General features: G+C 37.8%; 1 protein-coding gene across 1 annotated transcript in view; it reads right to left on the reverse strand.

The window, feature by feature from the left end:
• The window catches only part of STK26 (serine/threonine kinase 26), a gene marked incomplete at its 5' end in the record, with an annotated part of 22,795 nt that extends 10,690 nt beyond the window's left edge, over positions 1–12,105 (reverse strand). Inside the window, 4 exons of the mRNA XM_024750029.1 lie at positions 1–30; positions 7,929–8,159; positions 11,754–11,868; positions 12,034–12,105. Of these exons, the coding sequence (XP_024605797.1) occupies positions 1–30; positions 7,929–8,159; positions 11,754–11,868; positions 12,034–12,105 (448 nt within the window). The remainder of the gene's footprint in view (positions 31–7,928; positions 8,160–11,753; positions 11,869–12,033) is intronic.
• Between the last annotated feature and the right edge of the window lie 963 nt (positions 12,106–13,068).

A 13,068-nucleotide genomic window follows, 5' to 3' on the forward strand; every position in this document is an offset into this window, starting at 1 on the left:
GTATTCCTTTATTTTCCATAATTTTGAACCCTGTAAAAGCCATGAAATAGTTTAATAATTATAAACCTGAGCTAAGTAACATACTAGCATAAATGTTAAATCTGACATACTAATGTACTGGTTCTAAAATACAGGTTTAAAATTAGCTGTTTGGAACTCAGAATATATTTTTCCATAGACTATTACAAATGAAAGTCAAGTTCTGAGTCTTGGCCCTCCCTTAAACCGATTTACCATATGATATAGATAAATAAATAACACATTATTGTTCCTTATTGTTTAACTGTTAGCAACTTTTATAAAACCCAGAAAAAGCCATCGCTTTAAATTATTTTGAATAATGATACTGAAAGGAAAAGATAGTTACACTAAAGAATGAGGAGGAAAAAAAAAAAGAATGAGGAGGTAAATAGAGACTTGTAGAAATTTTGAATGGGGCTTCTGGGTACTTCCCATGTGATTTTAGAGTTTGAGGACACTGGGTACTGTGCCTTGTTTTAGTTTTTGGCTTTTGTTTTATGTACTTTACGACTTTTACCAACCAGGATTAATGGGGATTTTTCGTACACATATGGAACCTAGAAAGAACATTGACCCCCCTCTTCCCAGAGGTAAATGGGTAAGAGAAAGGGAGTGTGTAGCTTAAAAAGCATTATGATTAATTCATGTAGAATTAACTTCACTGTAAGTTGTACAAGAGGAAATGGAGCTCATGGGGGAACACGTCTGTTTGAATTACAAAACAGGTATACACACACACACACACACACACACCATTCAACTACATCAGATAAAATTTGGAATAAATCATTAAATCATTTTTCTTTCAGCTATATTTTGAAATACGGAAGACATCTCTCTCTCCATACCATTTCATGAGTGGTATTCTCTGAATTACTGTAGGACCACAGAATTGACTGAAAGCAGAATGGTTGGTTTTGCTAAACTGGCCAATAGCCAAGTTGTGAATGGATTGTGTTCCAAAAGTCCATTTTTAAGTAAGATGTTTGGAATTTGGAAAGCAAGCATTTTCCCATAAAAATAATGCCTAGGTTCCTGGAGCAGTGTCCTCCAAAAAGACAATTTAACACAAAGGTATCCATAGTATAGCAGAAAGAATACCAGAGACACTACCATTTATACCATAACAATGTTTCTAGGGGAAAATATATTCAGTGTCGTGCTTCGATTTGGGATGCCAGGAACACATCTCTCACCTTTACAGTCCCAGCTGTGGAATCAAGATTCTCAAGCTGTTGCCAGTAGTCCTCAAACTCCAAAATCCCTGGGAAGTACTCAGGAGTTCCATTCAAAATTTCCAAGTGTCTCCATGAGACTGGGGCTTTATTATGGCAGAGAATGGACTCCAATAACATGATGATGAGTGTTTAGGGGACACTGTAGTGGGGGGGGAATGGGTTGTGGTGTAGGGTAAGGGTCCGGGGAGGGAAGGCTCAGTTAAATTAAGATGCTGACATTATGTAGAATGTATAAGAGAAAGAAAGGAACAATGTCCCCCACCCATCTTGACATCAACTCTCTCCTGTCACAGCAGGCCAGCTTGAACTGAGAAGAGAAAGAGTGGTGTATACAGTAGGCAGGAGAGGAAATAAATCCCCATAACAGTGGGAGAGGAGAAGAGTTCCAGGAGTGGTTCATGTAACTTGTTTCCATGTATAGAAATTAGGACTCAGAATATGAGAACTGTGAACCTGATGAGTCTTCCTATTTTTTTCTACAGAAGAAAAAAGTGTTTCTCACAATGCCGTACAGCCTGAGAAGTTTATCTTTTGCCACGTTTTTTTCCTAAGTACTACATTCTACCTCATGAACTCAGAATGCTTCCCATTCACCTGACATTCAAAGAAAAATAAAAAGATCTTATAAAACATGTTTATCTGTTTTGCAGTTCTGCATGAATGAAAGCTCCTGTTTTCCAAGTTAAAAACAATGTGTGTCTTTTTTTTGGTACCGATTCAAACAGAAACCTACCAAAATGTATTCATAGAAAGCTTAAAAAGTCAGTAAACTTATGACTAAGCAAATTCCCGATCTGAAAAGAAGGCTTCCTCTTTGCAAGCGAGCTATTCAGTGGAACTAGGACTCTTCTGAAACAGGCAGGGAACCAGAGCTGCCTCATAGCTTTTCTGGCTGCTTCCTTCTGATTGTCACTTCTGCAGACAAACCTCGCTGGAGGATGGTCATAGGTCCAAACATTCAGAAGACTGCGAGGCAGGCAGGGGAATGGAAGCGAGGCCCGAGTGGGCACAGGCAGGAATGGCGAGCCAGTGGGGCTCCTCCCTACTCAAGGAAGCTTAACCCACACAGGCTCTTACTTGTTCCTTGTCCACAGCAGGTCTTAATGAAAACACCAATCACAAACCAAACCCAACCAAAAAACCTAGACCCTGTGTTTGTATTCTTTTGGGGGACTACAATTTCTATCTTTGATTTCTGGTAAAAGATGTTTGTGTTGGAGAATGCAAATATGTATGTTTGGTTTGTTCTTAAATAATTTAAAAGACTAAGTTGATATCTACATACTGGTTTACAAATCCAAAAGAGCCAAATGACTCTAAACCTCTAAACCATAACCATATATCTGGCACATTTAAGTATAGGAAGTCCCTGAAGGAAAAATGTCACTTCTCCAATTATAAAATGATCCAAATGTTTTAACAATGGGTTGGAGGAGTTAAGTTTAAAGTCCTGCAGCAGGGACTCCCCTGGTGGTGCAGGGGTTAATAATCCACCTGCCAATGCAGGGGACACGGGTTTGAGCCCTGGTCTGGGAAGATCCCACATGCCTCGGGGCAACTAATCCCACGCGCCACAACTACTGAAGCCTATGCGCCTAGAGCCCGTGCTCCGCAACAAGAGAAGCCACCGCAATGAGAAGCCTACACACCACAACGAAGAGTAGCCCTCGCTCGCCGCAACTAGAGAAAGCCCACACGCAGTAACAAAGACCCAACACAGCCAAAAATAAATAAATAAATAAAGCCCTGCATCAACATGGGTGGTCAGTTAGGGGTTAAGAAATGGCTCTCTGTTCCAAAATTCAGAACGCCTAAAGAGTAAGTACTTCAAGAAATAGTTACAGATGTAGAAAACAAAGTTATGGTTACCAGGGGGTAAGGGGGGAAGAGGGATAAACTGGGAGATTGGGATTGACATACACACACTACTACATATAAAATAGATTACTAATAAGGACCTACTGTATAGCACAGGAAACTCTACTCAATACTCTGTAATGGCCTATATGGGAAAAGAATCTTAAGAAGAGTGGATATATGTATATGTATAACTGATTCATTTTGCTGTACACCTGAAACTAACATAACATTATAAATCAACTATACTCCAATAAAAATTTTAAAAAAGAGTTAAGTACTTCAGAGTTATACTGTTTACTGGGGAGAAGTTGGAGCCTAGTTTTAACAAATCACTGGTGTCTGGAGTATCAACTCCATCACCCCATGGGGCCTTTGAATTTGCCACTAAAGCAGACACTTGGCTATAGGGGGGAGAAATGCTACTGTGGAACTTGGAATTCATTTGCTCATAGAAAAAATGTTTAAAAAAACATTTAAAATACCCATTATATATATTTATGAGATAATTATTGAACATAGATCAAGTACATGTTGAATTAAGTAGGTTGGTCTATGAAGCAGATAGCCAATCATAACACTGACCACATAAACCAGCATGTGTAAGTAAAATAAGCCAGTCACCAAAGGGCAAATGTTGTATGATTCCACTTATATGAAGAGTCTACGGTAGGGAAACTCATACAGACAGAAAGTAGAATGGTGGTTACCAAGGACTACGGTGAGGAGAGAATGGGGAGTTATATAGTTTAATGGGTACAGAGTTTCAGTTGAGGAAGATGAAAAAGTTCTGGAGATGAATGCTAGTGATGGTTGCAAAATCACATGAGTGCATGAAATGCCACAGAACTGTACAGTTAAAATGGTTAAAATGGTAACTTTCATGATATATATTATACCACAATAAGAAAAGAAACAGAATGTGAAATCTTATATCACTGCAAGGAATAGTAGAGATCATCTTGCCAGATACTTTACCACCTTGGAATCGTTTTCTTCCAGTCTAGAATGCCTTGTCTATACCCCACCCTCACATCCCAAACCCTATCAAAATCATACTCAAGACCCACTTTAAATGCTATTCCCCACGTTTTGGGTTATTGCACTTGATGTACCTACCCACAGATAAGTGGGAGATATGAGACAAGTTAGATATACCTATCTGGGGCTAAGGAGAGAGGCTGAAACCAGAGACATGAATTTAGAAATTGTCAGAATAAAGTAGATGAGACCGACCAGGGCAAATATGCAGAATGAGAGGAGTGCACAGAGTAGGTGACCGAAAAATAAATATCTGCTGAATTGAATCTAATATGGGGCTTCTTAGAGGTGTATTATAGGAAGTTTAAAGCTATTCTTATTTTGAGAGGAAAAACCACTGTACAAGGAGGAAATATTTCCCTCTCCAATTTCCTTCAAGTTTTATAAGAAAACTATGATGTTTAAAAATTAAAGAATATTCCAGAAATATTCCAGAAACATTCGCCATACATTGGAAATAAGCACACACAAAAGTCTCGGGAAAAATAATGAGAAGGAAACAAAACTGTACAGACTCTATTCTGGAATATTTTACTTCAATCATTCAATTCTTTTTTTAAAAATAAATATCAGTCGTTGTGGTATGTGGAGGGGGGCATATTTCCTTAACATAAACAGAAATCTAAAAGCAATTTTCAGCAGCAAATAAAGGCATGATTCAAGTTCTATTCAATGCCTGAGTGAGCTTCATTTTAAGATTTACATCGAACTAGAAAAATATTTAAAGATTATAAAAGATTCTTCCAATGTTATGAGATCAGAAGGGAAGGGTTTGCTTATTTTAGCACTCGTCATAAAGACTAACTTTGTCTGTCAAGAAAATCTGCAGTGAAGTAAAATTAAAGGAAAATATTGTGGTCATACTGATGTGTCTGTCTGGTTTTTACTCTTGTTTTTAAAAACGAAGTTATACAGTGAGCTCAGTCAAAATGAATACCTAGTACATTTCTGCATGTCTCAAGGAAAGTGCTACAACTACATACAGTTGCAGAGAGCATATAATTTTCTCTCAAGTGCAATAAATTTTCCTCCAGCTAACAGTGAGGGTCTTGGTTATGTCCTGTGTTAGGACAACCTGAGAAGAACCTGTATCCTACTTTACTCAATTAACTTGACTCACAAAATCTCCCATGTCATCTGAAACGGAAGGATGGGCCACAAGAAGAACATAAGTCGATTGATGATGCAGTTCTCCGATGGTACTTAGAGGATGTAGCCTTGATTTTACTGACTGAACTAAACAGAACCCTGTTATATCTGATGTGATTTTAGTTTAAAAAAATTTAAGCCTGTGAAGTTACACTATGGTTTAATATAAATGGAAAATAAACAAGTGGTCAATTTAAGAAAGTAATTTAAATGGTATTAAAGAGTTATAAAATCGTATTTCTTTTTCTCTGTGCATATATATGTATATCCGTATAGAGATAATATGTGTGTGTACAGATAATCTAGATACAAATGTAATCAATAGCAGCCATCTGTGAATTTCTACAATTTTATCATGAAGTAACATGTTCTTCAAAGTAGGCTTTCTCATCATGTATTTTAATTAATGATGGGTAAACGAGACAAAAATAATGCAGTTTAATTCTGTCAGAAGACATCTTGGATAACAGTTTTATATCACTAACTGGCCTGAGAACATTCAACAATCAAGATGTGGAGAAAACAAACTATCAGTTGGATTTATTAAAAGATTAAGTATTTTTTGGGTGACCAGTACATGTACACTATGAGGAAAATTTTTTTAAATGTGAAATCTTAGGAATAAATAATAAAAACAGAGTTATAATTCATTTTCCATGTGAGTACTGAATATGAATAAAGAAAGGTTGTAAGCAAACAATAAAACTCAATACCATGTCAGTACCCATTTTCAATGTAATATACAATAGCGCATTTTAAATAGGGCTTCTTTAATATAAGTCAGTCACCAAAACTAGCGTATCTGATACAGGTGCCTAAAAATAGCAAGTGTTCAGATTTGCTCTAGAGTGGGTCTGGAATTACAAGGATTCAATCCAGAAAGAGTAAACCAGAATAAGCAAAACACACACACACATCACCACCAACAACAACAAATTCCCTGGGCTGCCTACAACCCCGCCTGCTATGGAAATTAGATGGGAGACTTAAAACCACTGAGATTGAATGACCACCCCCATAGGATTCCTAAAAAGGAATCTGACCCACTAAATATGCTTTTTAGGAAAGAATATAAAAGCAAAGTGAACCACAAAGAATCAAGTAATTAGGTATACAGTAAAATAGAGTAATGGCTAACACTTAAAAGTATATTGTATAGGAGCTACCAGCAGTATCACCTCCTCTTGGAAGCCTTTCCTTCATACCATCATGGAAAAAAAGGGTAGAGGTGACCATTTTCTTATTTATGCCTCATCTGTACCTTGTACACATTCAATCACAAAATCTACACTATTTTAGTGCAATATGAGACTGTGAGCTCTTTAATGGCAGGAGTTGTTCACTTTTACATCTCCATAACCTAGTACAGTGTGTGACACATAGTGACTGTTTGGCTATTTAATGATTCATTCTACTATGCATTAATTCACGTACTATTAGAATAAATTAGGCTCTGTGGGGAATTCCCTGGCAGTTCAGTGGTTAGGACTCTGCGCTTCTCCTGCAGGGGGCCTGGGTTCAATCCCGCAAGTCGTGCAGCGCAGCCAAAAAAAAGGTTAGGCTCTGTAAAAAGCCAGGGAAATCGATGAATTTCTATATCAGTATTAACTAATATAGATAGTTTATCCTAGGGTATATTTGATCAGCAGAACATAAAAAGACAGCATCAATTTTTGTGCAGGCCAACAGCCTGATGGGTTATAAACACACCCTTTTGGCCTAGAGATAGATGGACAAACAAAAAAACCTTCCCCCTCGTAAGCTCTGAAAATCAAAGATCTAACTAATACTGCCCTCCTTTAAAAAATATCAATATGGGGATACATTTTTAAAATTTTAAGATAATTTAAACTCTAAGCTAGATTTTTCTAATTATGTGTTGTTTTATATTTCAATAGACACAAATCCTGACTCTATAAATATGGAACCCAAGAACTCAGGTTTTAGTCACCAAAGAGTTTTCTGTGATGCAGTAATAACTCCATCTGCTGGAACTTCAGGTGTCTGCTAATTCCATAATCCTAGAAACTAAAAATCCAACTTTTTTTTTGGTGGGGGGGAACAGATATTAATCTATCTAATTCCATTTCAACAAATATTTATCATGTACTTAAGATGTGCCATGCTCTGTGCTAAGCGATGTGAAAACCAAGACGGGTTGAACTAAACTCCCCGCTGTCAAGAAGCTTACAACCTAGAGGGAGAGAGAGATGTGTAAATAACCACCATAACTCAATGGAATAGTGACATACTTACATATGCCATCAATTCTGAGGTTGAGACAGACTGGACCATTGAGAATAATGTGTAAAAGCCCAGGGAGAAAGCTCTTTCCAGGCAAAGGATATGTCTCAAGGCTCAGCTGCCTTTCTGTTCCTCTATCAACCCAAAAGTTCAGGTGTGGAAAAATGTTGCAGCTGAGTACTGGGATGCATTCAGGATACAGCTGCTAAATCTAAAACCAGCCTATTTTGGCACTACAAATGGAGCTGAGTTCTGTCTGAAGCCAAAGGCTGTCAAATCCTAATTTAAGACATTGCCTTTCGAAAAACAGAGTTAAAAAAAGAGAAATACTTATAATGAAAATACCTTATGACTTAAATAATCCAGCGTACACATTACCTTTAAATATGATCCATAGTATTTTGTTACATATGAGCTGTCACACTGACTCAAAACAGTTATTTCTTGCTGAATGTCTTCAATTTCATCTTCGGCTTCCTCAAGGTCTATGATTTTAATAGCAACCACTTGCTGGGTACGGTTATCAATACCTTTGAACACTTCTCCAAAGGAGCCTTTTCCAATGCGTTCTAATTTTGTGAACAGTTCTTCTGGATCAGCTATATTATTCTAAGGGGGGGTGGGGAGAGAAAGAAAGAGCACAAACATTTTGCATCAAGTTTTTAAATGAAGGAAAATGAATCACATGACAATACCACATTAAAAAAAAAAAAAGCATACAAACTCCCTTGACTCTCCGCATGTGCTTTGTTAGAACAACTGTATCCCAAATGGCCAACTAGTCCATATTCTATTGGATCACCCACACTAAGTGGGCTTAGCTGATCCTGCTAAGGATCACAATCTCCTATAGCAAACGTTGTCTCTGGTGCACACCAAAGGGCCAGACTCTTTTTAGAATAAAGCAGCTGAATATACACAGTTTGCACATTAATGCAATGGTAGTGATAATGAGAGAATACCTAATCTAAGCTATAGGTAGGTGAGTTGTTAAAATTCTTACATTCCATCAGCAAAATGTTACCTTTTAAATCTCCTCTCTCTCCAACTTGGACATCCTCATCACTGCACCTATACTTCTAAACCACCATATAAACAACACAGAGCACAAAAGACCCAAAAATCTACAAGTCCTTTTTTTCTTCTTTACTTGGGATCCTATCTGTATGTAATGTTCTCATCAATGGCTGAAATAAGATTCTATGCTTTTATCATGATTGCAAGTACTCATAAGGAAATGGTAATATGTTGAACTTTCACAACACATCTCACAGTAGGAATCCAGAATAAATCAATATTTTGCTACAACAAAATCTGAATCAAGCATAAGGTTTTAGGTTAACAGATGTATAGGCATGACTTAGATTTATAAATTCACTGCCCTTTCCTGATTCAGAAATATCCTTTATCTAACAGTGTACAATTCTGAATTCAAATTTTACTCCCACAAGATAACCTTTAACCTTACTTAAACTCATATTGCTGAATATATACTACTGATCAAGTAGAAAAAAAGATTTCCAAACCTCACAGAAATGGCATGTTATTAATTTATTATTTTTTATTTATTTTTATTTTTTCATGGGAAGGTGTTTTATTTTAAATATAGCAGTGTATACATGTCAATCTAACTTATACTTAAGTGCTTTATTAGTCCAGACCTAAAACCTTACTTTGAGTTCCTTCAAAATATAGAAGGATGCTATATAGTTCTGATGAACTGTCTATATTTAATTTGTTAATTGGACCTAGATTATCTGTTCATTTATTACAGTTGAACCTGGTCATCAATTTCAGGGGACAAATTATTGAGATAGCATGTTCCTTTATATCTTCTTTTATTAGACAAATAGATCATTAAAGTTTATTATTTTTCTGTCAAGTTTGTTGCACCACGATCACCAAATAGACCCAGTAAACTGCCTGCTTTTGAGTAACTTAAAAACTTATGACTGATTTTAAAGAATTTCGCCAATTTTTCTTTTTTCAACCAGCCTAAATGACAGTTCGCACATGACCTGCTAAATGTATAAGCTTCCCCATTCTCCTTGATTGGATTTTTTCCTATTTCTAAAAGACACTTTCCATGTATGCCATAGTCTCTTTGATATGGCAAGCTACTTGTTTTATCCCCACCCACCTCTAGTATTCACATGGGACAAATACATCTTCAGCTGCCCATATGAGCTTTTAAAAATAGTTTAGGCTTCGTAGGTTGCAAATGTTTCTTTAATGCTAACATTTTGTTATAATACCTTCTCCAAAACTTGCGTACCATCGTTATTGATTTACTTGGTGCTTAATTTCTTACCAAGACATTGTATAATAGCTAACCCACAAGTTACCTCTTCCTACTTTTGGTGATGGTTCTTGTCTTTCTAGTACCTTGCAGCAAAAATACTCACCAAATAGCTCAGTGATAGGTTCACCACCCTATAACTTCCTAAATTCAGTGAATTTGGAAAAATAAAAAGAGCAAATCTTTCAGTTTTTCTGACGTAACTACAAAATAATCTAAAAGTTATAAATATACCATTGATTAAAAAGTAGACAGTACTGAATATGTACTTTGTGATAACACATTCTGGACTAGGAGGTATATTAACTCTATGATGAGATTTTTTGTTGTTGTTGGAAGAAACAAAGATTAAATCCTAATCTTCTTAATTCGTGTTTTAAAAGGATTTGACTGAAACAATCAACCTTAGGGAGAACACAGCTGTTCTTGATTTCTATAATAAATGGGTTCCTGAAAGTACGTAAATCAAAGATTTAAAAATCAAGTCACATTTTGAATTTTAAACATGCTCTGAAGTGAATCCTAACTCATCAATAAATATAATTTAAGATTTTCAATCAAGGAATACCAAGTTGGAAAAAGAGAAAGATCTCTCATTTACACAACATTTGCACTTCCCAATCTTTTATTTTGGGACTAAAACTTCTCATGCAAAACCCCAATTTTCAGAGTGGAGGGAACCTTGAAAACAAGTTTTCATTCGTATAACTTCATCTCCCTGACTTCCTGAATCTGGGATAGATAATACCTAAGTTCTAACTCCCCATTCACCACGTCACCAGCTTCTTAAACCAAAGTAAGACATATTTCCTTTTGGTTTTTCATGCAAGGGCAAAAGTCAAGTAAATAAATGGTAAACACTCCAAGCAATGCAATTTAAAAACCACCTTTATAAAGATGCTGGCTTGCCCAATCATTCATATTCACTCTTCTTTAGAGCCTCTAAGAAAATCAAGTCAGCTCCCTCTCAACACAAATCAAATAGTCTCTTAAGAATATTAAAATTTCTAAATCTTTCTATCTCTATTGCAAAATTAGTTTACTTCTATATCTGTGTTTGCATTGCCCTCTTAAAGCCATAGCCCAGGAAGGAGCTCTAAGTTCTGCAGCAGCAAAAAGGATGAATGGCTAAATTAATGTCACATTGATTTACAACTAATGGTAGATGACTTATACACGTTGCACAAAAATGCATCTGTGAAAATGAAAACCTCAGAGATCCATCTCAGGACATTCTCATTATTCCTTGACCTTCATCACCTGTCCTTCCTTAGCTTGGATTTGGACTCTTCAGCTATAGGTAGATTGTTACAAATTTAAGTCTTAGACAGTATCATTGCCACTAAAACAGCAAAGATAACAACAACCTTTTAGTATGGAAATACTCTGAGGAAGTCCAAAGGGGGAAAATGTAGGATGATCACCTTACTTGTCTCCTGTGGCAAGTCAGGGGCAGATGGGAGGGAGATCAAGATGGCAGAGTAGGAGGATGCTGAGCTCACCTCCTTCCACAAACACATCAAAATATATCTTACATATGAAGCAACTCCTGCTGAAAACAACCTGGAGCCTGACATAAAGGCTCTTCTACAACCAAGGCTATAAAGAAAGAGTTGCACAGAGTTGGGCAGGAAGGGAGGAAAAGCGATCTAGTTGGGACAAGTGCCCAAGGAGGGGACACACAAGAGGCAGGGGATATCACAGCCTCAAGGATCCTCTGTGGGTAGTGATGGGTTCAAGCCACATGTTGGGCCTGACTCTGGGAAGACGAGTCCCCTTAGCTGGTTTGAAAACCAGTGGGACTTACCGGAGGGCTGTAAGAAACTGACACTCCACTCATGAAGAGCATGCACACACTTGCTTACTCCCAGGGAACAAGGCGGAGGAAATAGACTGAAAACTACCTGGAGCTCTGGCTGGTTTCCCACAACTGCCACAGCCTGCTTCCCAGCCTGCACCGGGTGCCCACTACAGCCTCTCTTGCTCTGGTGCAGCTCTCCACTGCCACAAAGGCTGCTGCTGCCAAGGAGAGTGTTCACACTTAGAGAGAATGGAGCTGCCTCGGACCCAACCCTGCCTCTGAACAAGGGGAAGGCAGCCATTACCAGCATGCACACGAGGAAGCAGCAGATTGAAAATTGCCTGGGGCTCGGACTAACTTGCTGGGACTGTCCCAGCACTTACCCTGGCCTGTCCCGCAGGCCCCCTCTAGTACCTGTTGCTCCAGTGCTGCTCTCCACTGTGGCAGAGGTGCCACTGCCAGGGGGGTGGTGCACACACTTAGAGGGAAAGGAACCAGCTCAGACCTGACCTTCAGGGCTTCTGCTCCAGTACCTTGGGCACCAACTCTGCCCCCAGTGAGGCAGTGATGGCCGCTGAGCATAGAAGAAGCCCTGGCTCTGGCTCTAGCCCTTCCATCTCCAGCACCACCTTCTACCAAGCTGATAGCTGCCAGCACACCCTGAGGGAAGATGTGACTCTTGCTCACGTCAGATCTGGCTCTCCTACCATAGCCACTGGGCACATGTAGACTGTATAGGGATGCTCCCACAGAAGCGTCAGATAGGTAACTCTATCACCTAACTTCATAGAGACAGAGAAAGTTAAACAAAATGAGAAGACAGAAGAATATGTTTCAAATGAAAGAACAAGAAAAAAAAACCTGAAAAAAATCCTAATGAAAGAGAGATAATTAATTTACCAGATAAAGAGTTCAAAGCTTTAGTAATAAGAATACTAGCTGAACTTGGGGAAAGAATAGATGAACACAGTGAGAATTTTAGCAAGTAACTAGGAAGTATAAAAACAAACCAGTCAGAACTGAAGAATACAATAACTGAAATGAAAAATACACTAGAGGGAAGTAATAGAAGATTAGGTGATACAGAAGAATGCCTAAGTGATCTGGAAGATAAAAGAATGTAAATCATGCAATCAGAAGAGCAAAAATAAAAACGCATTTTTGAAAATGAGGATAGTTTAAGGGGCTTATGAGACAACATCAAACATACTAACATTTGCACTGTAGGGGTCCCAGAAGGAGAAGAGAGAGAGAGAGAGAGAAAGGGGTAGAAATGTACTTGATGAAATTATGGATGAAAAATTCCCGAAGCTGAAGAAGGAAATAGATTTCCAGGTACAGGAAACACAGAGAGTCCTAAACAAGATGAACCCCAGGAGAACCAGACCAAGAAATATCAGATTTAAAATGGTTAAAGT

Source organism: Neophocaena asiaeorientalis, unplaced genomic scaffold, assembly GCF_003031525.2.
Source record: "Neophocaena asiaeorientalis asiaeorientalis breed wild unplaced genomic scaffold, Neophocaena_asiaeorientalis_V1.1 scaffold366, whole genome shotgun sequence".
NCBI lineage: Eukaryota > Metazoa > Chordata > Mammalia > Artiodactyla > Phocoenidae > Neophocaena > Neophocaena asiaeorientalis.